At 35.8% G+C, this 27,326-nt stretch overlaps 1 protein-coding gene across 1 annotated transcript in view; it reads left to right on the top strand.

Moving 5' to 3' along the window:
- LOC123540119 (G-protein coupled receptor GRL101-like) overlaps positions 1–27,326 on the top strand; it is a 329,156-nt gene that overhangs the window by 255,268 nt on the left and 46,562 nt on the right. The window contains exons 14-18 of the mRNA XM_053526350.1: positions 9,353–9,470; positions 17,565–17,633; positions 21,338–21,409; positions 21,806–21,877; positions 23,021–23,092. Of these exons, the coding sequence (XP_053382325.1) occupies positions 9,353–9,470; positions 17,565–17,633; positions 21,338–21,409; positions 21,806–21,877; positions 23,021–23,092 (403 nt within the window). The remainder of the gene's footprint in view (positions 1–9,352; positions 9,471–17,564; positions 17,634–21,337; positions 21,410–21,805; positions 21,878–23,020; positions 23,093–27,326) is intronic.

Genomic DNA, 27,326 nt, shown 5'->3' with positions numbered 1-27,326 from the left:
TTTCATTGAAACTTCACAAAATGATAGAGGCCATTGACAAGAAGGGAAGGGAAGTGTCAAATAACCATAACTCTACCTTACCTACTTTTTGAATTATCTCCTTTAAGCACATGCATCGGTTAGCATCATTCGGTTTTACCTATTCCTTGTGCTAAACTAACTACCATACTTACCAAGTTGTCGTCCGAATAAATGCAAACTTTTTACTGTCTGCAGATCATACTGAAGACATTAAACAGATCGCAACCATGTTTTTCAGAATTCTGTCCACATGTTTCTAAGTAGTCGTCGAAATACGTCGAACTTTACCCGTTTTAGTTTCTTTAAGTTAATCGTTCCGTAGCTCTCAAATATGATATCTATACATGTTATATATTCTTAGTGTTGTTCATTGCATATGGAACTCAAGCTGTTACAATATTAATTTCATAATACATGGTAAGTACACTTTAATTGCTATGATAACAAACATGTTGCTGATTTTGGTTAGACCTATCTGCCATATAAATAGACAGATTCCAGAGCAATGAAGAAAATTGACTTTAAATAAAATAAAGATGACATAAATCTCATTAATAATGTTGCTGTCCCTGTAGGTTTAGATTAACGTGATGTATTCATTCAGGTTCTACTTCTTGATACCAAAATATGCATTTTTGAAGCAATTGATAGGAAAGAATAGATATCGTCCAATATAGTTAGCAATATTCTGACGAAAAATGGGTGCGATCTGTTTAGTGTTTTCAGTTATATATTAAATAATAAAATGCCGATTGAATTCTTTCAACTTACGTTCTTTTATAAAAATATATACTCATGAAAATAGCCACAACTCCACATTATCCACAGCCCAAACAGGTAAACAATTTGGAAGAGACATATTTCTGACAAATAACTTTGAAAATTGCACAGTAGATTCAGATTAGAAGATTTATGCGTTCTGCTCACAGGAACGGTACAGAATTTGGTGCTGGGGGCGCAAAATATTATGAGTAGGGCGACTAGGGGGGTTTGGGGGGCATGCTCCCCCGGAAAATTTTGAAAACAATGGATCCATCTGGTGCATTTTGGGCGATCTGAGGTACTTTATCTGGTACTAAAAAAAGACAGGTTTTGTGACAAAATCAACCCAAATAACAATTACAGTCCATGTTTTATGACTTGTCAGACTTATTCTTGGTAAGTATCTCGGAATGGAATTTCTTAGCCCGATTTCTGAAGGTTTTATAGGGAGGGGTTACCAAGGGCAATTAACGTAGAAATAGTAAAGAGCGTTATAGGAGCTCATGGAAACTTGGTCAGATTTTTATTGTGCGGGTGTAGCAAGCGAGAAAAAAATGCATATTTTATATTTTTTACACATAACAAAAGATAAATAACATATGTGCGCGTAGCGAGAGAGAAATTTTTTTTTATATTTTATATTTTATATCTTTCACCCAGAACAAAAGATAATTACATATGCGATCGTAGCATGCGAGAAAAAAAAATGCATATATATTATTTTTCACCCAGAACAAGAGATAAATTACGTATGCAAGCGTAGCGAGGGAGAAAAATGCATATTTTGCACATTTTTCACCCGAAACAATAGTCGAATTACCTATGCTCCAGCAATTTTAGCGTCCCCCGCCCCCCTGTAACCGCTCTTGGCTTATGACAAAGAAGGTCTGAAAATTTTACTCTGTTGCTGTATGAGGAAACCCTGCTCCACTCCCTGGCAGTCACATTCTTTCTCACCAAAGAAACATTTCCGTGGAATCATATTTAAATCAGCTTAGCAGTCTTGTAAAAGGCGATTCTCAAAATATCCGTTATAGTTAAAGATTATATGGAAACCTTCCTTGCCCCTCACGACCATGTTTAACATAGCGAATGATCTGACGGCCACCCAATAAATTTATGCACAACAGCCATATATAATAAGAAAATCTGAGATTCGACTATTCTATATAAGTAACTTGCGGTCAGGACTTAAGGTATTAGATCACTAATAGAGAACCTCCTTTTTGAAGAGTATTCAATTCCTACCATAACCCTACTTTTACTGCAATTCTTAGGGGGGCGTAGGTTCAAGCCCTACTGGGACCAAATTTTTTTTTCCTTATTTTCCTTTTTTACTACATGTAGTAAGTTTTTACTTCTTTCAAGACTTATTATTGATGTTTTGTACAAAAATGGAAAAAGATGAATCTTATAAGCGATTTCTTGGTGTTCAAAGTGAATTTACTACTTACGCAGAAGGGGTAGAGTTACAAATCTTTAAAAATATTGAGTTACGCACGGTGAAAGTTCTCTATTTTGCTTTCACTCTTAGATTATATATTGTGGAAGAAATTTAGGTAGGTTTTACGTCTTCCCTAAGGTTATTTTTAAATGGAGTAAACAAAATTCAAAACAGAAACACATCATTCGACCTTATTTTTTCAATGTTGAAGTATGAATTCTGTCTCATTAAATCCGTTTACTTGAGACACCATAGAAAAAATTATGTTGACATTTTTATATTGTTTTATAATTGTTAACCAATAGTTTGATGTTTCTTCTATTGAAATTAATGGTAAAATGAGTTCTCTGCAAATGTTTTTGATAGTGGCTATCACTTTGAAATTTGTCTCTACTTGAGCTTGAGGAGATACCATAAGTTATTCAAAAAAATTTAAAAACGGCACGGTAAAAGTTGTTTAAAATTTGCAAAATAGTGCAAAACACGGTTACCTTTCAGAATATACCAAGCAAAGGCCATTTTGTAAACATTACTATTAGTGATCTAATACCTTAATGAAATTTGGCTGAAGGTAAAATTACTGTGAAATAGTGTTGAAAAAGGAGTAAGTAAGGAGAATAATTCTTAATTTCGGTTGCTATCGCAGCCGGAACTCTACATGGATGACCCCATATTTTCATGTATCGAAGGAGCACCTACAACATGTACAAGATTTTTTTCTGTTATGTCTGGACAAAACTGACTCTGTGGTTGAGGAGAAGGTGCTCATAATAATAAGTACGGGGCTGATGACGGATGTACGATGGATATCTCATGAACATAGATACACCACCAGTACGGCATGATAGGTGAACTTAATATGTCCAGGATTATCTGTGAAAGAAATAAGAATATAACTATAACACGTTTTCTTGTTTTTCAAATTTCTTCACTGAACCGTTTTAGAAAATTAAATTTGAACTATATAATGACATAAAAATCCGTAAGAGTCACAAAAGAAACATCTCTTATTTTCCCCACAGAACTACTAAGGTATTAGGATAATATGCAGCCTCTAGTTCAAGCTTTACAATGAACCCACTTGATAACGTAGGAAGTGATGCCAGAAATAGGAAGAAAGATGTCTACTGTCCGCCCTTAAATTTGTGTTTCCACAGATAATAGGCCATAGCGTCTGAGACGTGTGGCTTTTTCTTAACACTTAACTGAATAGTGTTAACTAAATTTCATTGTTGTATAAAACAGTAATGACCAAACATTATGAGGCCTAGAAAAAATTGTGTTTCCGGTTCCCCGACCTACCCTAAATGTTTTGTCCGACCATAAATGTTTTATGGCCTTTTTATCATGCTTTGAACATGGTCAGTGATGTTAGAATTCAACTTACTGATGCTCTAAAGGCACAACCCCCTTATTTTTATTCATTTTTTGAGACAAAAATAATTTCCGAAAGGTCCAACTCAATAAAAAATATCAAAACAACAAAAATTTACCAACCTACCTGCCCTGTATTTTTAGCATGTTACCGGAAACAAACTTTTTTTTGTTAGGCCTTACTACTAAAAAACAATAGATTCAAGTTAAAACAATGAATTAAATTGACCAATACTTCGCTAATATTTCTGACTGATGTAAATTATAGGACATAAATGTTTTGAGATTATCCCTTAAAATACAATATGAATATCGGATTACAATCGAGATTGTAATCCGATAGTCATACTGTATTTTAAGGGATAATCTCAAAACATTTAGGTGCTATAATTTAGATCAATCAGAAATATTTGCAAAGTACTGGTCTATTTAGTTCAACGTTTTAGCTTGAATCTATTGCTTTTTATAAACAACATCATGCCTAACGAAAAATTGTTTGTTTCCGGTAACATGCTCAAAAAATAGGGTAGGTAGGTCAGTATTTTTTGTCTGTTTTTGATATTTTATTTTAGTTGGACCTTTCGGAAATCATTTTTGTGTCAAAAATGAATAAAAATAATGGGGTTGTGCCTATAGAGCATCAGTAAGTTGAATTCTAACATCACTGACCATGTTTTTCAGCATGTTAATAAGTTGAAAAAAAAACATTTAGGGTCGGGCCAAACATTTAAGGTAGGTCGGAATACCGGGAACACACAATTTATTTAGGCCTCATAATATTTGGTCAATACTGTTTTATGCAACAATTAAATTTAGTTAACACTATAAAGTGTTAAGAAAAAAAACACACAAGACAGAGATTCTCTCTCAGACGCTTTGACTTATTATCTTTGGAAACACAAATTTTAGGGCGGACAGTAGGCATCTTCTTTCCTATTTCCGGCATCATGTCGTACGCTATCCAGTGAGTTCCTTGTAAAGCTTTAACTAAGGGCTGCATACTATTTTAATATCTTAGTCGTTCTGTCGGGCAAATAAGAGATGTTTCTTTTGTAATTCATACGGATTATTACGTCATTAAATAGTTAAAATTTAATTTTCTAAAAAGGTTCAGTGAAGAATTTTGCATAACACGGAAACGTGTTATAGTTAATTTCTTTCACAGATAATCCTGGACATATTAAGTACAACTATCATGCCGTACTGGTGGTGTATTTATGACCATGAGGTATCCATTGTACGACCGTCATCAGCCCCCGTACCTATTGTTATAAGCATCTTCTCCTTAATCACAGAGTAAGTTTTGTCCAGACAGGAAAATATCTTGTAAGTGCCTTTTTGATATATGAAAATATGGTGCCATCCATGCAGAGTTCCGGTTGCGATAGCAACCGAAATTTAGAATTATTCTCCTTACTGACTCCCTTTTTAATACTATTTCACAGAAATGTTACCTTCAATAAAATTTCATTAAGTCCTGACCGCAAGTTACTTGTATAGAATAGTCGAATCTTTCAACGTTTTCTTATTAGATATGGCTGCTGTGCACAAATTTTTATTGGGTGGCCGTCAGATCATTCGCTATGTTAAACATGGCAGTGATAAGGGGCAAAGAAGGTTTCCATATAGTTTATAACTATAACGGAACTTTTGAGAATCGCTTTTTTTCAAGACTGCTAAGCTGCTTTAAATATGATTCCACGGTAGGCCTAATGTCTTTTTGGTGAGCCTCTGCTAGATTCATTCAGATCATTTGGTACATTAAAGAATGTGACTGCCAGGGAGCGGAGCAGGGTTTCCTCATACAGCAATGTTCAGCGTTTTTAGACGGCATAAATCTTCTAATCTGAATCTACTGTCCAGTTTTCAAAGTTATTTGCGAGAAATATGTCTCTTCTAAATTGTTTACCTGTTTGGGCTGTGGAAAATGTGGAGTTGTGGCTATTTTCATGAGTATATATTTTTGTACAAGTACGTAAGTGCGAAAGAACAAATATGCGATAAGAGAAAGTGATTCAGCCATACTAAGATTTGCATTTAGCTATTTTCATACATCATGTATTTCAGATCTCCTGATGTCTATCTATTGTTTAAAACATGTAAATAAAGTAAACAGCTATTTGAAGTTATAAACTCAAAAAAAAAAAAAAAAAAAAAAAAAGTTGACCGTGATGAAGCCTTTCGGCGAAACGTCGGTATATTAAAACTGTAATAGTTTTCGTGTTTGGTGGTATTTTTCTACTATAAGTTATAAGCTCGGCAGATCAAACTGAAAACATTTAACAGATTGCACCCATTCTTTCGTCAGAATATTGCTAACTATATTGGACGATATCTGTTCTTTCCAATCAAATACTTAAAAAAAAGCATATTTGGTATCAAGAAGTAGAATGCTGAATGAATACATCACATTAATCTAAACCTACAGAGACAGCAAAATTATCAATGAAATTTGTATCCTTCATTTTATTTAAAGTCAAATTTCTTCATTATACTGGCATTTGTCTATTTATATGGTAGATAGGTCTAACCAAATTTAGCAACATATTTGTTATCATAGCAATTAAAGTGTATACAACACTTTAAGAATACATATCATGTATATGATATTATATTTGAGAGCTACGGAACGATTAACTTAAAGAAACTAAAACGGGTAAAGTTCGACTTATTTCGACGACTACTTAGAAACGTGTGGACAGAATTCTGAAAAAAAACATGGTTGCGATCTGTTTAATGTTTCCAGTATGATCTGCAGACAGTAAAAAGTTTGCATTTATTCGGACGACAACTTGGTAACTATGGTAGTCAGATTAGCACAAGGAATCGATAAAACCAAATAATGTTCCCTGATGCATGTGCTTAAGGGAGATAATTCAAAACGTAGGTAAGGTAGAGTTATGGTTATTTGACTTTGCACTTCCCGTCAATGGTCTCTATCTTTTTGCGAAGTTTCAATGAAATGCCATTAATACTTTTCAAGTAATGCTCCGGAGAAGACTTATTTTGTATAATAAAGGGAGATAATTCAAAAACTAGTTATAGTAAAGTAACGGTTCTTTGACACTGCACTTTCCGTCAATAGCCTCTATCATTTCGTGAAGTTTAAATGAAAACAATTAAATTAAAACATTTCAAGTAAGGCTCTGGACAAGCCTTATTTTGTATAATAAAGGGAGATAATTCAAAAACTAGGTAATGTAGATTATGGTTCTTTAACACTGCACTTTGTCTCAATGGCCTTTATGATTATGTGCAGTTTCAATCAAATGCCATTAATACTTTTCAAGTAATACACCGGACAAAAGTGTGACGGACAGACTGAAGGACGAACAAAGCGGCAACTATATGCTCGCCCTTCGGTGAGCATAAAAATATGTAGTCAATCGACATAAACAGCTCAACGTTAAAATGTTAGCCAACCATTTTTATCATTTGAACCACTAAATGTTTTGAGAAAGTCCCTAAAGTATACCCGAAGTTAGATTCGGATTCGGCATCGGATTAATTCGCAAATGTCTAATACGACGATGTGTCTTGCACAACTTTCAGACCCCTAGCTCAAATGCCAAGGTCACACTTGGCAGTCAAAAGTTTACATGGCATGAACAGGGTCTGTTTCGTTTCTGGTCCATGACTCTGTCATTCATTTAGGGATTTTAATATAACTTGGCACAAATATTCCCCATGATGAGACGACGTGTCCGGACCCCTAGCTTTTGAGGGTCAGTGTCACAATTAGAGGTCAAAGTCAACAGGGTTTTTTCTGTCCGGTCCATAACTCTGTCATCCATCAAGGGATTACAATATTACTTGGCATAAATGTTCATGTTCCCTATGATCAGATGACGTTTCATGCGCAACACACAGAACACTAGCTTAAAGGTCAAGGTTACACTTGGAGATCAAAGGTCAATAGGATTTATTTTCCTGTCCGGTCTATAACTTTGTCATGCAAAAGAGGACTTAAATATCAGTTGGCACAAATATTTCCCTGGATGAGACAACGTGTCCTGCGCAAAACCCGGGCCCTTAGCTGAAAGGTCAAGGTCACACTTGGAAGTCCAGTCTGTAACTCAACAATCCTTAAAGGGATTTTGATATTACATGGCACAAATGTTCACCACCATGTAACGGAATGTCATGCGCAAGAACCAGGTCCCTAGATCTGAGGTCAAGGTAACACTTAGAGGCCAAAGGTCAGATACAAGAATGACTTTGTCTGGAGCATTTCTTCTTCATGCATGGAGGGATTTTGATGTAACTTGGCACAAATGTTCATCACCATGAGGAACCCTTGTTTTTAGAATTACTTCCCTTTGTTGTTACTATAAATAGCTTATATTAAAAAAAATTTATTACTGGCCGTAGGGAAAAATCGAGAATACTTTTCTGTGGTACAACATGCATGTTACATGCAATTTTTAGGTGTATCTCTATCCGGTAAAGAGTTTTGTGTTGGCTTATATTACATAGATTTTTTTAGGATTTACTTCCCCTTGTTGTTACTATAAATAACACTAGAGAAAATTAGGTGCCTTCCTGTAGGGGACTTTGTATTGCCTGGCAATACTTCATTCACTTGTTCTTATTTATTACATACCCTTAGGCAGAAAAAGACCCATTACATAGAGTAAGATCCCAATTAGCCGCGCAATATTTCCGCTGCAGAATACATGCATATTTCTCTTTACACAGTTACACGGGTGGTAAACGCGCAATCCAATTCCCACTGGGAATACGCTTAAAATGGGTTGCGCGACTTCCGGTGCTGGTGTTGCGCATCAATATATACAAAATCGAGGTAGGTGGGTTTTTGTTTTTGTAAATAATGACACATTTACGAGTGTTTCCGAAAAAAGCAAAATGCTATTCGATACAAAAATGAACAAAGATCATATGTTTGAAATACCAAATTATTAATTTCAGAATCAGCCCTGATATCACGAAAACTCTGTTGGCTGTTACTGTCAAAAAATATCGAATCATGAAAAATGCTAATTTTCTAACTTTTGTGCCTTTTTCCGGAAATGTGACGCTTCTAATGATCAAACACGTGTAAAACAGTCACGAATATTACATACACTTGAATGAAACGTTGGTTTTGGGGGAAAGATTGGCAAAATAAAAAACAATCGGGAATGGGGTTGCGCCCGGTGAATGGAGTTGCGCGTATACATTATACATTATGGTTAATACGAGCAGCTCCATTCCCGGGGCGCAACCCCATTCCTGATGACTGTTTTTGTCAATTATGTCCCCGTTAGCAGGATTTGAAGCAAATGATTTTGATATCCGTTACTACATAACAGTTGAGTTATCATATAAAGCATCAGATATCCTCAGATTAGGCATATGAGGTCAGAAGCTGCCATTTTTGCTGGTTTCATACTTTTTTCACGCTTCGTGTCGCCAGAGTTTTTGTGATAATAGAGCCGAATCATAAATTACAAACCAGATATTTTACATATATGATGTATCATCATATTTGTGTCGAATAGCATTTTCCTTTTTTCGAGAAAAAATATTCTTGTCTCATACTAAGCAAAATCATAACTTCACATACCTCAATTTGGTCTTTTTTTTACGCGCAACACCAGCACCAGACGTCGCGCAACCCATTTTAAGCGTATTCCCAGCGGGAATTGGATTGCGCGTTTACCACCCGTGAGTAACCTAAAATTATAGTTTGAGTAGCAAACTTAGGTTACGCTACATATTTTTATTTCATGTAGTTTTATATATTATAAGGTTTCAAGTGTCCTCTACCAGAAATGGTGTGTGACTGTATGGATATTGATATGAACTGTGAAAAAAGAGGTCTTTCTCGCCTGCCTCATGATCTAAGCAGAGAGGACACAACAAAATAGTAAGTACAACACTGTCTTCTTTATTGTCTAGATGAAATACAGCTAAAAAGCGAGAATGTCGAAGCCGCTTATCTTGAAGAAAACTTCAAGTCCCGTCAAAATTCTCTCAAACTTTTTGTAGTTTTACTCCGTTTATGTAAAACTAGACGTACTGCGACTTGGATTGTGTTGTACCTACAGCTCAATATGTAGAAGTAAATTGTGTTTCCTATATAAAGACGTGATTCTCAAAACAATGGCAAGTCAGTGCTTTGATGCAATAACAGTTAAAACACAAAGTTACATTTTGATGTTATTGATCTAACTATTTATAGAATTAACTCTAAAGCTTTAATGAAACTTTAACATTTTTATTCGAAACAATATCGCCCCTATACTAGCTCTTGCACTTTTTACATTTTTATCCAATTCACTCTGCGTCCGTGGTCCGTCCGTCCGTCCTTCCGTTTACAATTTCTCGTTATTGCATCTCATCAGAAACTATTTGGGGATTTTTACCAAACTTTGTCAGAATGATGTATTGGTACCCTAGTTGTGTCCCCCTGAAAATCAGACTGGTCAACAATTCTTGAGTGAGTTATGGCCCTTTGTTTATTTTCATAATTTACATAGATTTATATAGGGAAAAAATTGAAAATATTCGTGTCCAAAACCACAGGGCCTAGGGCTTTGATATTTGGTATGTAGCATCATCTAGTGGTCCAGAACCAGGATTGTTCAAATTATTTCCCTAGGGTTCAAATATGGCCCGCCCCGGGGGTCACATGGTTTATATAGACTTATATAGGGAAAAACTTTGAAAATCTTTTTGTCCAAAATCTCAGGGCCTGATGCTTTGATATTTGGTATGTAGTATCATTTAATATTCCAAGTTTGTTCAAATTATCCCCCCTAGGTTCAAATATGGCCCCGCCCTGGGGGGGGGAGGGGGTCACACGGTTTATATAGACTAATATAGGGAACAACTTTGAAAATCTTCTTGTCTTAAATCACATGTAATATGATAAATAACATTTTAGATGTACAGTCAGTATCACAACGCAAGTCATATTTCTCACCGGTAACAGAACTGGTGAATAAATGAATCTTCTACAATATTACAAACATGGGAGCATATACGCCTATTACATTTAACAGAACTGAAATTGCTGTTGTTGTGTTCTGAAAATTTCGATTTCACTAATATGTCCTTTATGTTCTGCGGACGTTTGAACGCAACAATTGGTTTGTACGAATGCAAATTTTTGACACTTCTGGTGTTCGATAATTTTAACAAGTCCCAGTATTTATGCAATATACCGCCTATGTTAGGCAATGATGTATTGTAACACACAGTGAACGGTATTACAATACTATCATTTTTTCACTCTGGTTTAGCGCATCTGTCTGTGACATTGTGGAAACCTTGTTAAACGGATTGACAACAATAATAGCGGGATAATTTTTTTTATTGTCGTAATTCAGGTAAAATGTCATAAAACTTTGTATTATCAGAAATGATACGTCTATATCTTTTAGCCTGGCTAAATGGTATACCGCGCTTACATGAGTTCGGATGTGATTATTCTAAGTACTGATGTACATTTGTGTCCTTCACATAAATGTCTGTGACGATTTCAAATGATTTACCCTTTGAAACAATGGCATCCGGAAAAGTAACGGACGTCTGCGAAAATGTGTAGGTAAACTTAATGGAGGGATAAAAGCCATTGATTTTATCAATAAAAATCCTTAAATTTTCTAGTGAGTCATTCCACACCATGAAAATATCATCTAAAAACCGTAGCCAAACCTCTGAAATTATGGTTAAAGATTTTATAAAGTCCTCCTCCAACTTCCCCATGAGTAAAGATAAGTACGACGGTGCCATGGGATTGCCCATAACTACGTCCATTTTCAGTAGAAGTTTATGCTATTAAATTGAAAATAGTTGTTTTCCAGCACTGACTGAATAGGTTTGGCAATATCCTCAACAAGCAATGTATTTATACCACTATCTTCCGATAAAAAGTATTTACACGCACGTATACCGTCATCATGAGGGATGTTTGTATATAAAGACGACACATCCAGGGTTACTAGGTAGGAATTAGGTTAGAGACGTATATTCTTCAATTTATTAATGAAGTCCGTAATATCTTTTATATGATGGTAGTTTCTGCATTCTGGGTTTCAGCAAAAATCAACATATTTTGAAATATTTTCTGTGCATGAGTTGTATCCAGATACAATAGGTCTCCCTGGACAAATCAAAATGTATCGAAACGTATGAATAGCCAGCGCTTTGATATTAGAAACTTCTCAGATCCAAGTTACTCTTCTTACGTTGCAGCGCATTTCAATGACCCATCACAATCAAATTTTGACGATTTTTCGTTTGTACCATTTGACATTGTTAATGACGAATTTGGTGGCTTGTGTAAAGAAACTTTTTGGATACATAAATCAAAAACCATGTATCCAAAGGGACTCAATGCAAGATTATTATATGACATGTAATTCTCAAATCATTCATTTTATTAGTATCGTTTGTTTCTATTCGTCTTTTTCTTAATTTTCAAATGTACTAAATGCATATATCAGCTTTAAACATTACGTCTATTATACTGCTGTCTGTTTCCCGCAGTTTTCACCTAACGTACTATGACGTTATATCCGTCGTTTATTATTCCCTAAAGAAGGCATGTAGCCGAAACGTTGGAATATAAGTAAATTGTGAATTGACGGCGTGTTTGGTTTTTTATCCACTACATTATTAAGTTAATAAGAAACTGGAATAAGTTATTTACAAACTAAATTTGCGCCATCGTCCTAAGTTTCTAGAAGAAAAAAACACGAAAACTAAGGGAAAAGTATGGAGACAAATTAGGCATTCATCATATACTGTATGTAATATGTACATATGCACATATGTCGAGTTTTTTGCATGGCATCTTTCTTCCTTGGTGTGAAAGAAATTGCGATTTTTATATTGATGCAAATGTCTCAGAAAAAAAGGCACAATTTACTAAAAAAAGAAAAAAACACCAAGGTAGGTGACTCAGTCTAGTTATAGCACTGAGTGATGCTTGAAAAGAAAATTGAACAAATTTATAACTATTCAAAAATGAAAGAAAATAAAAGAAGAAGTATTAGAAACAACTTTAAACATAAAGAGAAAAGAAACAAATAATCCCTGCTGTAACTGTTAGTTGCCATTTATGGGCGGCTGTATTGATAAGTAAATTAAATCACGATTTTTTAGCTCACCAGAGCAATAAGTTCTTGTGGCGAGCTATTGTGATCATTCCCCGTACGTCGTTCGGCCGTCGTCTGTCCGTCCGTTCATCCGTTCAAACGACCGTGTGGTGGAAGTGAATGAAACTTTACCAGGATGTTGTATTATCTTCTTCCAAAATTATTCATTCGGTTCAGCTTGGTTGCTCAGAGCAAAAAAATAGAGAAATCTTCAAACGACATCTCCTTCATAACCGCTGGTCCTGTTTTAAAATATTTAACACAGACCACGACCTTCAATTAAGAACACTTAGCCAGACGTGTCACCTTTTCCATATAGACTTTTCCGATTTGTCAAAAAAAAAAAAAAAAACATGGTGATCAGGGGTCGTGGTTACTTTTCTATATATATAGATGTAGTTGAAACTTAAAATTCTTCTTGTGTGAAACTGCTAGCCCGGTTTTAAAATACTTTTATACAAATGGTCCTTGTGTGACTCGACTTGCGGCAAAGTATCTCGAACTTTCAACTTTATATATTGCCTCTTTATCAATCTGTCAGTTACTGTCATAACGGTGATGAATAAGTTTGCCATGGCTACTTCACACACATGAAAACTGACTTCTGGATAGTAGAAATGTATGCTGATAGTTTTACCTTAATGTCGATCTGTCTTGTTTATTTATTTATTTTTTTGGTTGTGTGATTATGTGTTATGAATGTGTGGAGGTGGGGAAGACGGGAATGGGGTTGTCTGATGGTTGAATTTATCGTTGGTTAATCTTATATAAAAGTATTATTGCAACCATTTATCTATTTATGTTCGACTTAAGAAATAATAAATATGTTCCTATATTTTATCAGTTGATAAAATATGGACAGGAGTTTGGATGCGTGTTAATTAAATCACGAGTGCGTAGCACGAGTGATTTAATTATTCGCATCCAAACGACTTCCCATGTTTTATTAATTGATAAAATTATTGGAACATATTTATTATTTCGATTCTAACAACGCAAATAATTCGCATTTTACAGTACTACATTCTCAGCGTAATACGTCATTCGGGTCATATGCTGTTACAATTTACCCCCTATGGTTAGAAAGTGTTGCATAGCCAATGGAACGTATAGATATTTGTTGTTCTTTTTATCAGAATTTTGAGAAGTTTTCATAAATTAGTAATCTAACAGCTCGCAAACTAATTATGAACAGAAGCATCAAATTAGGCGAGTTGACCCACAGGTGGCAGTAACGTACCTAGAAAACAGTATGGGTCCATGAACCATATGCACTTAAATTTACTACAATTATAATGTTTTCCTAGGAAAAAAAATGACAAAAAGCCGTTTTGAAAAAAAAAATGCACCTGTGACAATGAGCCATGGTAAAGGAGATCAAGAACAGTTTGACATGTGCATTGCTTCCAGGTCCGTATATTTTTTTCAAAACAATATTTCCTTATAAATGATTGATCCTCTTTCGGGCAAAAGAATAATCTTTCAGAAAAACCTTACTTCAAAGTCCAGTTCCAAACCGTTTACGCATCACGAGCGAGCAACGGCGTACGAAACGGTAATGTTTTCTCTGTCCGAATAAATCCCACACATTTTTCACACCGAAGTCTCCGCCATAAAACAAATCAAGTACACAATGCCAGTTAAAAATAGCGCTACAAGCACTCAGAATATGCTAAATGTAAACTAACAAGACTAAAAATAAGGTTAATTCTACTTAGTTATTTACCAGTTGCTATTTAATTTGAATTTGCTGAATAATCTTCGTGAGCGATTTTATCGCTACGTTTGAAATACGTAAACTGTCTCCGCCAATGAAAACGTCCTTTACAACCACCGTCTTGTCATCAGTAATTACGTGGCAGGCGAAGGTAATTTGCGAAAGCGAAAAAGCTAAATAGCGAATTTGTAAGTAACAAAGTAGGACTGAACCTGATTTTCGGTCTTGTTAGTTTGCGTTTAGCCTGTTCTGAACGGCAATAACCTTATTTCAAACTGGCACAGTGTGCTTAATGTGTTTTAGCGGAGAGACTTCGGTGCGAAAAATGTGTGGGATTTATTCGGATAGAAAAAACAGTACCGTTTCGTACGCCGTTGCTCGCTCGTGATGCGTAAACGGTTTGGAACTGGGCTTTGAAGTAAGGTTTTTCTGAAAGATTATTTTTTTGCCCGAAAGAGGGTCAATCATTGATAAGGAAATATTGTTTTGAAAAAAAATATACGGACCTGGAAGCAATGCACATGTCAAACTGTTCTTGATCACCTTTACCATGGCTCATAGTCACAGGTGCAATTTTTTTTTCAAAACGGCTTTTTGTCATTTTTTTCCTAAGAAAACATTATAATTGTAGTAAATTTAAGTGCATATGGCTCATGGACCCATACTGTATCCTAGGTTCGTTACTGCCACCTGTGAGTTGACCCTGTGTTACGAGTGACGAGCTTAACTTTTATTTGACGTCACATCATTATGACGTCATACTTCATGTCATACATTTATGACGTCACCGCTGAATCATGCTAACTGAATTCGCTCGTTGAGATCAGAACGTGTTTTACGGACCTACACATAAGTCAGCATGACTTTTTATTATATTTATGTTTTTGAAATGCTGTTCTCAACCGTTTGGCCCTGAAATAATTCGTATGTAATGGAACTGAAGTAGAATCTCTTATGTTACAATCATAGGGGTGAAATGTAACAGACAACCATATTTTATTGTAGATTCATGTATAGGCGATTTCGCTATATGTTTATATAGCAATTGCTGCAAATCGTGTTAGAATAAATATTTAAGTGCTTAATAAACTAGAAACTTTACTACACCCATGATCATATACTTTACGACAAAATGTAAGGAAACATTTTTTTTTATACTTGTGTCGCGAAATTGGTCCTTTCGCGCTACGTGCCTTTCGGTAATTAAAACAGGATATCGATCGTCTGAATTATTCTTATGAATTTGCGAAGGATTTGTTTTTCGCACATAACAGTAAAATATAAGTTGTGTATGATATAACATCATCGAAATTGGTAATCTTACCTCGATGCAAATGCACGGGTGGTAAACGCGCAATCCAATTCCCACTGGGAATACGCTTGAAATGGATTGCGCGACTTCCGGTGCTGGTGTTGCGCATCAATATTCACAAAATCGAGGTAGGTGGGTTTTTGTTTTTGTAAATAATGACAATTTACGAATTGTTTCGAAAAAAAGCAAAATGCTATTCGACACAATAATGAATAAAGAGCATATGTTTGAAATATCAAATTATTAATTTAAGAATAAGCCCTGATATCACGAAAACTCTGTTGGCTCGATCTGTCAAAAAAGTATGGAATCATGAAAAATGCTAATTTTCTAACTCTTGTGCCTTTTTTTTTTCTGGAAATATGACGCTTCTAATGATCAAACACGTGTAAAACAGTCATGAATATTACATACACTTGAATGAAATGTTGCTTTTTGGGGAAAGATTGGCAAAAACTGTCGGGAATGGGGTTGCGCCCCGGGAATGGAGTTGCGCGTATAAATTATATACATAATGATGTATACGAGCAACTCCATTCCCGGTGCGCAACCCCATTCCCGATGATTTTTTTTCAATTATTTCCCCGTAAGCAGAATTTGAAGCACATGATTTTGATATCCGTTACTTCATAACAGTTGAGTTATCATAAAGAGCATCAGATGTCCTCATATTAGGCATGTGAGGTCAGAAACTGCCATGATTTTTGTTGATTTCATACTTTTTTCACGCTTCGTGTCGCCAGAGTTTTTGTGATAATAGAGCCGAATCATAAATTACAAACCAGATATTTTACACATATGATGTATCATCATATTTGTGTCGAATAGCATTTTCCTTTTTTCGAGAAAAATCATTCTTGTCTCATACTTAGCAAAATCATAACTTCATATACCTCAATTACGTCTTCTTTTACGTGCAACACCAGCAACGGACGTCGCGCAACCCATTTTAAGCGTATTCCCAGCGGGAATTGGATTGCGCGTTTACCACTCGTGAAGTGGCAAGTCCCAAGTGTAAGTATTTACCGGTAAAATTGTATTCGAAATTATTGATACAAGGTGGTCTATGTAAAAGTCGGAGGTATGTCCGTATGCGAATGACGTCATATGGCTGTATAAGTATACAAATTGGGCATCTAATGTGGTCAGATGGCCGACAGAATTTGAAGAGCGCACAACGAAGATATACTGGAGAAAAATAATGAATAATAAGCCATAATTATTACTGGGACTTTGGTATGAATAATTTAGGCGAGGCAGCAGCTTCGGCTCATCCTTGCTGGGTCCTCTTTATAACTATATTATTATATTGGTTCGGATATAAGCTGTTAGTTTAAGACCTTGGTAGTGTTTGAGACATTTGGTTTGAAACAAAATTAAGGTTTGAACCTAGGTGGGTTGTGGAAAGCTCAGTTCCTCATCCTTGCAGCGTATGCTCATACTTGAAGGGGTTTCCAGTCCATATACTCGTTCTAGGTCGACGAGTGGTTCGTGACAAGGTGTTGAAACGTTCGGTTTGAAACATAGTTGGTAAAAGGTCAAAGATTTAGGTTATTTGATACCAGCTATTGCACAATAAGGACCACATATTGAATTGATTATCTACTTGAGTTTTAGTTGATTTATGTTTCAAACAATAAGTTTACGAATCATTGGTCAAACTAATCAGAAGCAAGGCAGCTTAAGAAAAATTAATTAACCCGTTTTATATAATCATATAATCAGAAGCAGATAGCATAAGTTTAGTATACATATATTCATTTGATAAAGTAACGCTCGGTACACGTGACACTTGCTTCCTAGCCATTTCCCGTTTTATTTTTTCAGTAAATTTGGAGGAAACAGAATAAGGATTACAGAGGCTACGTTCGCAAATCTTAGCAATATTATTTTTTTGTAAGTATTTTTGTATACTTCCTAGAATGTTCAACTTTGAGTATCTTATTTTCTTCCAATGACCATAAAGTGGATCTTGAGTTTTCGATCTCATTTTACAAGTTCCAACATATAATACATGTATGTGCATTTTAATTCCCTTCGAAAAGCAGAATGATGTAGTATTGCCGATGTCAGCCCCGCCTTCCACAGCCGTATCTCAGTAACAGCTTACCACAGTAAGGTAACAAATAGTTGTGAGTCCCGGGACTATAGGAATGTCCTCCGTCCGTCCGTCTTTGTGTCTGTACGTCTGTCCGTCTGCAAATCTTGTTCCTGCGATATCTCAAAAAGTATTAAGCTAGGTTAATAAAATTTGGTATGTGTATAAAGGGCAATATGTAGATTATGCACGTACATGAATTATGCTTTTGGTCAAAGGTCAAGGTCACTTTTGAAGGTCAAGTAAAAATTGTTTCTGTTCCATTACTTTTATATACAATGATGGATTATCTAAGTGCTATGCACAAACGTTCCCCATGATGAGACAATGTGTCAACGCATGATCTATGCTTGTCGGATAAAGGTCAAGGTCACTGTTCAAGGTCAAGTAAAAATTTGTTTCTGCTCCATTACTTTTAATTGCATTGAATAATTTTTTTAGTAAAATTGTTTTTTCACTGGTAGGGGACTTCTGTATTGCCCTTGCAATACTCGGTCACTTGTTCAATTTGAAAACACTCAGATTCTGCCCTTCAGATATTTTGAAAAGCAGGTAAGTATAACAGGAGTTATTGCCCTTTAACTAAAAATTGTTATTTTGTACTTCCATTATTGTAATGGTTCGTCATTTCGAATTGATATAGTAGACGCAACTTGACCGCGATGGTTGACCTTAGGCTGATTATTCATATCGATTATTTCATTATAGTAATCAAGGGTGCTTAGGGTAGCCATGTATATTTATATTGAATATGTGTGTATACATTGCAGTATCAAAGAATATATACTTACATTTGATCAGTTAAAACTTTCAAATACACTAATTTATATTTACATACATTTATATTTCCTTCTTTTCGTGCAGCTCGTGTTTTACGTACACTCCTTTTCAATAATATGTTGTGCCTCATTATGTATTATAATGCAAAGGTCAACCATCGGGGTCAAGTTGCGTCCACTATACTTGATGTGTATATTTGTATAAATTTCCTCTGATTGTTGTATTAGGATTCATGTAGCGATTAATTTAAATGGTTTATATTGCGAGCATATTAATTTCAAGGATCAGGTTAAACACTTTAAAGCAACAACTTACAACTAATGATGTTCAACGAACTATTATACTTGACAAGTTTTTTTGTTAAATTCCCGTCTGGCGATGTCTTTGAATGATTAATGTACGAAACATTTAGGCTGCACATATATCTTTGAGACTTTTAAACATATATATAGAGATCTATATCTTTAATTCCAACATAAGACAAGAAACATTAAATACAAACAACTGATACGAAAATATTTATATCAAATTGAACACAATGATTATGATTGAATGAACAAATGTGAGTTATATGAAAATAAACAAGTGTACGTTTTATGAAAATGAACAAATATAAGTTATTTGAAAATGAACAAAGACCACGAATTTAAACATACATCTTATATAGAAAAATGCTGAGTACCTTTGAAACTTTGAGAGATGTAACTTTTTAATGTCCAAACATGTACTCAGCGGTGCCCCACTGTGTTATTATTATTATACCAGATTTATATAGCGCCCTTTTCATGATTAACAAAAATAAGAGGCGCTTTACATATAGCAAACGCAACCACACGGGGCACGAAATTCATCCTCTACTAGTACACATAGACCGATCTGACCAGAGAGACTGATAGAGAGAAATCATTTTTAGATACAGACTTGTCCGGCTAACATAGCCTAGCTCTTTGCGAATACACAGTCTGGTTCTTTAACGGGCCCGGTGTATAGCACCGATACACGCGAAGCCGTCTTTCCTGGGAAGAACCAGTACAGGTCTCTAAGTTAATTCCTAAGTGTTCCTTTATTTGTTATTTTTATACGCCCGTTTGAAAAACGGGACGTATTATGGGAAAGCCCCTGGCGGGCGGATGGGTGGGTGGGCGGGCGTCGTCCACAGACCTTGTCCGGAGCATATCTTCTACGTGCATGGAGGGATTTTGATAAAACTTTGCACAGTTGTTCACCATCATGAGACGGAGTGTCATGCGCAAGAATCAGGTCCCTAGGTCTAAGGTCAAGGTCACACTTAGAGGTCAAAGGTCAAATTCAAGAATGACTTTGTCCGAAGCATATCTCTTCATGCATGGAGGGATTTTGATGAAAGTTGGCACAATTGTTCATCATCATGAGACGGAGTGTCATGCGCAAAATCCGGGTCCCTAGGTCTAAGGTCAAGGTCACACTTAGAGGCCAAAGGATACAAGAATGAAAAATACAAGAATGACTTTGTCCGGAGCATATCTTCTTCATGCATGGAAGAATTTTGATGTAGCTTGGCACAGTTATTCACCATAATGAGACGGAGTGTCATGCGCAAGAACTAGGTCCCTAGGTCTGAGGTCAAGGTCACACTTAGAGGTCAAAGGATACAAGAACGAAAACTTTGTCCGGAACATATCTTCTTCATGCATGAAAGGACTTTAAAGTAGCTTGGCACAATTGTTCACCATCATGAGACGGAGTGTCATGCGCAAGAACCAGTCCCCTAGGGGTAAGGTCAATGTCACACTTAGAGGTCAAGGATACAAGAATGAAAACTTCGTCCGGAGCATTTCTTCTTCATGCATTGAGGAATTTTGATACAACTTGGCACAAATGTTCATAAGCATGAGACGGAGTATCATGCGCAAAAACCAGGTCCCTAGGTCTAAGGTCAAGGTCACACTTAGAGGCCAAAGGTCAGATACAAGAATGACTTTGTCCGGAGCATTTCTTCTTCATGCATGGAGGGATTTTGATGTAACTTGGCACAATTGTACACCATCATGAGACGGAGTGTCATGCACTGGTCCCTTCTTTTGAATTACTTCCCTTTGCTGTTACTATAAATAGCTTATATTGTAACTTTTTCATTACAAGTCGTAGGGAAAACTCGAGACCATTTTTTCTGTAGTACAACATGCATGTTACATTAAATTCTGAGGTGTATTTTGAGCTATCTCCACCTGGTAAGGATTTTTGTATGGACTTGTATTTTTTTTTCTCTTTAAAGATTAACTTCCCTTAGTTGTTACTATAAATAACTTACATTGTAACTTTTTGATAATTGACCGTAGGGAAAAACCAAAACCACTTTTCTGTGGTACAACATTGATGTTACTTTCAAATTTTGGGTGTATTTTAAGGTATCTTTACCTGATAAGGATTTTTTTGTGGACTTAGAAAAATAAAAGAATTACAATAATTTCTAAAAAAAAAAACAACATTGTAAACAACTAGAAAATTAAAATTCCATTTGCAAATACAGGTGCTAGTGTAAAGAAATTTGCTGTGACGGGCGTATATTGTGACATTCTGGCACTCTTGTGCCCTCTTGTGTTTGCTTTGTATGTGTGTGTATGTGTGTTGATAGTGTGCACATCTGCGTGCTGTGAGTTTCGGTTTGGGGAGGCTGCGTTTTTGAAACATGGCATTCCCTGTTTGATATTTATCCTTGTTTTTTTTCTGTACACAATTGTAGAGACCTGAATACAAACGGAATAGAGAACATTCCAGATGGAGCATTTAAAAGTCTCTGGAGATTATTTACACTGTACGTATTTCCTTTATCCTAAATTTATTGCCATTTCCACTTGTGTAATTTATTTTAGAATATTATTTCATGGCTAAAGTATGCATAATTTTGTCGTGTGTACACGGAATTTACTTTATACAATGGCACTGATGATGATTATCGGCTATAAAATTCAAACGTTATTAAGATAACATGTAGTATTATAGGAAATTATCTCTCCCTAGCGATTTCTCTCGATTGTGGTTGTGTCTAATGAAATTATATATAATTCTACTCATTGTGGATAAATTTTTTTGCTCTAGATTTAACCTACTCGTTAATGTGATATTTCTATTCACGAAAGATAATATATTGTTTATGTATTTAGTAAAAATACAATATAGTTTATATATTTCTTTTTTTTTTTTCCTGAAGGAACTTGGAGGCGAACATGATAGAAAATGTCAGTAACGGAACATTTCAAGGACTTACAAATCTTAGAACACTGTAAGAGTTATTACGGATCATGCAAAGTGGTGTTATCTCTCCTCAAGTGACTTCTTTAAAATACACCGATTTGTTCCAAACAAATCGGAAATCAACATTTAACTTTTAAAATGAAGTTTTAATGTCTAGATAGTCCGGCTGTCGAAAACTGATGAACTTGTTTTAGATTTTGAATAATTTCAATTAAGTTTGCAACGTTAACTTTTTGTATTGGCTTATCAGATCACGTGACTACATGTATTTGTCGGATTTGTTCTCGAGACCAATAACGAAGTGTACAAATAAACAAATACTCGCCTCTCAATTTGTTGTATTGTCTTAACAAAACCCGTAAACTGCGCCATCAGTTTCTCATTCCAAGTGCAAAAAGTACACAAAAATACAAAGACGATGAATGGCAAAATTAATTACCAGCAAATACATTAATATGTGCCACTCAACCTATTTTATTGTCATAGGAAATATGCGTGACCTGCATTATCAAATTCTCATTCAAGCGCACATACTTTCTTAACATGAATTTTGGAAAGAGAGGTCTGTCCGTGTGGTTAATGATCAGGAAGTATGAATAAATAATATGAATAAGGCTTGACTATTGGATATGGTTTATATGAGGTTGGATAATTAGCTCAGTTATGATTGAATATAACAACAACACTGTGGGAAACGAATACAGACTAAATACAATACGTTAGTTCCAACATAAGGACTACATGGAAAGCCACGTTGGAAGAATGAATTTTCTAAAAAATAAACACTATAAGTTTAATTGTACAGGGTAAAATATATGTTTCCAAAGAAACGAAAGTCTCTATTGAAGGTATCTCTTAACTGTTTCATTTCATATATGTAATTATTATGATGAGGTATAATCTTAAATGAAAAGTCACAAGAGGGAAGGTGACACATTGCCAGCAGCCGCGTTGTCTTGTTCTCAGATTATACATTTCCCATTAGCAATTATCAACAGTGATGAAAGTATACAGTTGTTATAATTATTTCAGAATCATTTCTGTGAGCTTAATATTTATAACATCTTTCAAGATTATAGAGTAGTGTTAAGTATGAAATAAAAAAGTTTTTAACTGAGTTGTAGTGTGTATTTATTTTCGCTTAAATAAAAAATGTCCTATTATTTCACAGGTATTTGGGAGGAAATAATATACGTGAGATATCCCCTTTTGGATTTATTGGATTGTCACATTTACACATATTGTAAGTACTGCACAAATTTGTTATGTTAATGAACGTAATATTACCAAACGTTTGGTATATCAGTATTCAACAGTTTTCCGTTATGAGAAATTTTCGCTTTGTGCTTTTTGTGCACGGGTGGGGGTTGAGAAGTGCCCTTGTCTGTCCGTCCGTCCGTCCAAATTTATGTTGTGCATATCTCAAAAAGTATTTGACCCAGAGTCATAAAACTTCAGTGGGTTGTCATTCAGCATATGAAGTTGTGCACCTGGTGTTTTAATTGGGATTTCGTCACAGTCTTAACCTACTTTGACAAAGTTTTCAGGAGGGTGTAGGTTCAAGTCCTACTAGGACCAAACTTTTTTTCTTTATTTTTCATTTTAGCTCACATGATCCAAACGTGCTCGGGGTGAGCTATTGTGATCGCTCACCGTCCGGCGTCCGTCCACACTTTCATTTAAACAACATCTCCTCCTAAACCGCCAGGCCAATTTTGATGACACCACTTCACAGGGGTGTTTCTTGGATGGTCTTCTTTAAAAAATTTCAAATAATTGAATTTCATGGCGACCGAAAGGAAAAAATTAAAAATCTTCTTGTCCAAAACCACATGTCATAGGGCTTTTATATTTGGTATGTAACATCATCTAGCGGTCAAATCCCCCTAGGGTCAAATATGGCCCCACCATGGCGATCACATGGTTTGCATAGACTTATATAGGGAAAACCTTGAAAATCTTCTTGTCCAAAACCACAAGGCGTAGAGCCTCGATACTTGGCATGTGACATCATCTAATGGTCTTCTATAAAGATTATTCAAATTATGCCCCTGGGATGAAAAGAGGCCCAGCCCGGGGGTTCCAAGTTTTACATGGACTTGTATAGGAAAAAAATTAAAAAACCTTCTTGTCTGAAACCACAAGACCTAGGCCTTTGATATTTGGTATGTAGCATTGCCTAATGGTTCTCTAACAAGTTTGTTAAAATTATGCCCCTTGTGTGAAAAGAGGCCAAGCGCAATTATGCCCCTGGGATAAAAAGTCTTGCGGAAGAGTTCAGTTTGAGCGAAAATGATGGCGAATTATTCTGAAGAGTGAATAACCAATTCAGTATGTGTGTAAATAATCAAGACAAATATGCTATGTGACATTTCGTTTTAAGCGGGCTATTAAGTAAGATATTTGATAAAATTTGAAAGCGCTGTTTCTAGATGCATACATGTCCCTAAATATTACGTCGACGCGACGCCAACATAATATCGTTGTGATGATTTAAGCATTGCTAGTCATATTAGAATGGAATCAAAAAGATCTTACATGCCTGCCTGTTGAAGACCGGGTTTTCCCTACCCGAGAGAGGGTGTGGAATGAAAAACTGAGCGTTAGCGAGGTTTTTTATCCAAACCGCCCGAGGGTTGGGAAAACAGCTGTCTAACATAGACATTTAAGATTATTTTTCTTGCCTATCACGTTCAAAATAGATCGTGGTGACAAATAAATTTGGGTATATCCTTGCATTATTTTATAGTTTATGACGTCATAATAGTGCCAGTACTATGTGTAGTCACCTAAGTGCACGCTATTTTGGACAAGGTTTTTCCTTAGGGAAAGACAGGAATGTATATCCCTGACGTGTGCTCAGACAAATGTACACTTTCCCCGCTAGGTAGGCAAGAATATAAGGGCCTTTTGTTTCTTTTTGTTGTGATAAATGGTGCATAGACCGAATTGCAGTGATTGCCTTTTAGTAGACAGACAATATGGTGTAGGCTAATAAGGCCCATCTCGTGGGATACATTCACGGAAAACAACTTCTGATTGTAAAATATCTTCCGCTATTCTTAAAACAGATCCATTAAAACTGTTTCTAAACATAAATCTCCGTATGATTCTTAGTATAAAGAAGGATTTCATTCTAAATATAGAATCCCATCTGGCCTCCCCGCCGCCACTTAATGTGACGTCATTTCAACGCATGCGCAGTCGAGCCTCCATACTGGTGAACATACTACTAACAGTAACTTAAATTTCACGGCTACTAAATGCTAGCGCTAACACCAAATTGTGCTGATAAGGAAAAGAGCTATCGACATTTCCGTGGTGCAGCTATCGCCCGTTTCTACTTGTAAACACGTGAGTAAAGGTTAAATTTTATCTTATATTTTCATTGATAGAACTTTTTTCGAAAATCGGAGAATGTAGTTCCGTGTAACAACATTCTTACTACAGGTTGGCTGTAATTTCATTAAAATAATATGCAAATTGTGGTGTCAGGAGCATTTCTCCCGAATCTGACAGTGGCATATTTTCATATCTGCCAGTATTCGAACACCATTCCGATGAATAGACACACTGTAAGAACATACCTGCGCATGCAAATGGTGTAGAAATGAATTGCACGTATTCCCATACACCAAACAATTACGAAAAACACAGTAAAAAGTTAAAACACGACTATTTTTGAAAGCGGTGGCGCTATCACTCAAGTGGTGGCGCTGTTGTATATGATAACGGGCGATAGCTGCACCACGGAAATGTCGATAGCTCTTTTCCTTATCACCACAATTTGGTGGTGGCGCTAGCGTTTAGTAGCCGTGAATTTGAAGGGCAATGGACATTTTATCGTAATTAGTTGACGTTTTTCAATTTTTGCAATAGCTCAGAAACTATGAAGGGATTCATAGTTTATTTTATATCTCTTTGATATAACATGTACACTACATATGAACCAGGTCGAAAGGATCCATTATCATATACATTCAACATAATTGGTGGCTATAAGAGTTAAATATTTGTTAATCTGTATTTATCTTAGTTAGATGCCATACTGTTTTATTCAGTCTGATCAAAAAATTATTCTTGCATAAAAACCGCGTTCACGTCACTAGATTTAAGAAATGATTTATAGCAAAAGAGTGTTTCAACACTATTTATGCACGATAGGCGGTTATACATCGGGCGTAATAATTTCACGAGGGCGCAGCCCGGGTGAAATTATTTGTACGACGTATTACCGCCCGAGTGTATTTATAAATAGTGTTAAAACAAGGTTTTGCTGTAAATTATTTCGATTCTAGTAGATCTATGCCCTTAATCTAAAACAGTAGAAAAATATTGTAGCGCTCTTTCTTGGTCGCAACAAAAACATTGACGTCACAGCACGTTAATGTGACGTCATTCTAGCGTAAGCGTGTTTAACAGCGACAAGCATATCAGAATGAATGATGTTCTCGTCACAAGTTTCCGAAATTATCTCTCTTTAAATAAGAATGAAGTTAAAAAAATGAAAAACGGTTAATTACTTTTATTATGATGCGGAATACCGACAATACACCTTTATTTTATGCGTATATATCTGCAGAATATGGAGGCTGATTTCTGCCATTTCGTGTTTTCGCCCTGCGACCCCGCCGAGCGAAAACATGAGAATTAACAAGTTAAAATGGCGGGGGCGAAAACACGCTATTTAGCGGGGGCGCGGGGCGAAAACACGATAATCAGCGGTGTCACGGGGCGAGATTTAGTAACTGGTATGTCGGGGGCGCGGTGCGAAAACGCGACGTTTAAGCAGCGCTAATTATCGTGATTTCGCCCCGCGCCTCCGACATATTAGTTACTAAATGTCGCCCCGCGACCCCGCTAATTATCGTGTTTTCGCTCCGCGCCCCGGTTAAATAGCGAGTTTTCGCTCCGCGACCCCGCCATTTTAACTTGTTAATTCTCGTGTTTTTGCTTGGCGGGGTCGCGGGACGAAATGGCAGAAATCAGCCACCATAGCAGAAGGCTCCGGACCGCGTTACAGCTCTCAACGACAGGACTCGAGCTTCAATATAGTCTTTAAGCCTCCGCAGTTCGTAATGCACTAAAAGTAAATACTGACCTATACTCAGTTCAAAAGAAAGTGTGCACTTCTTAAGTTTAAATATTTCAAAAAATTCCCCGACGTTTATGTTTCATTTTTTCATACACTAACTCTCAGGTATAACTCAAAATCTAAAATGCACACCAATTTGTTTACGAACTGATTTAAATTTTGGTACCAAACATTATAAGTTTTCTTGAAAATAACCGAGAAAAAATAACAGAAACTAAGTGCACACTTTCTTTTGGAACTGAATGTATATTATCTCTCAATTTTAAATTGCGATACGTCAATGAAAAAAGTAGCAAGACAGTATGATGACTGACTTTTACAAAGTTGTACATGTAATATTTCAACCAAATTACGTTATGTCATATTTCTTTACTGTTAAAAC

This window comes from Mercenaria mercenaria, chromosome 16 (genome assembly GCF_021730395.1).
Source record: "Mercenaria mercenaria strain notata chromosome 16, MADL_Memer_1, whole genome shotgun sequence".
In the NCBI taxonomy this organism is placed as follows: domain Eukaryota; kingdom Metazoa; phylum Mollusca; class Bivalvia; order Venerida; family Veneridae; genus Mercenaria; species Mercenaria mercenaria.
Note: the sequence above shows the minus strand (reverse complement) of the source record. Positions and strands in the feature narration are given on the sequence as shown.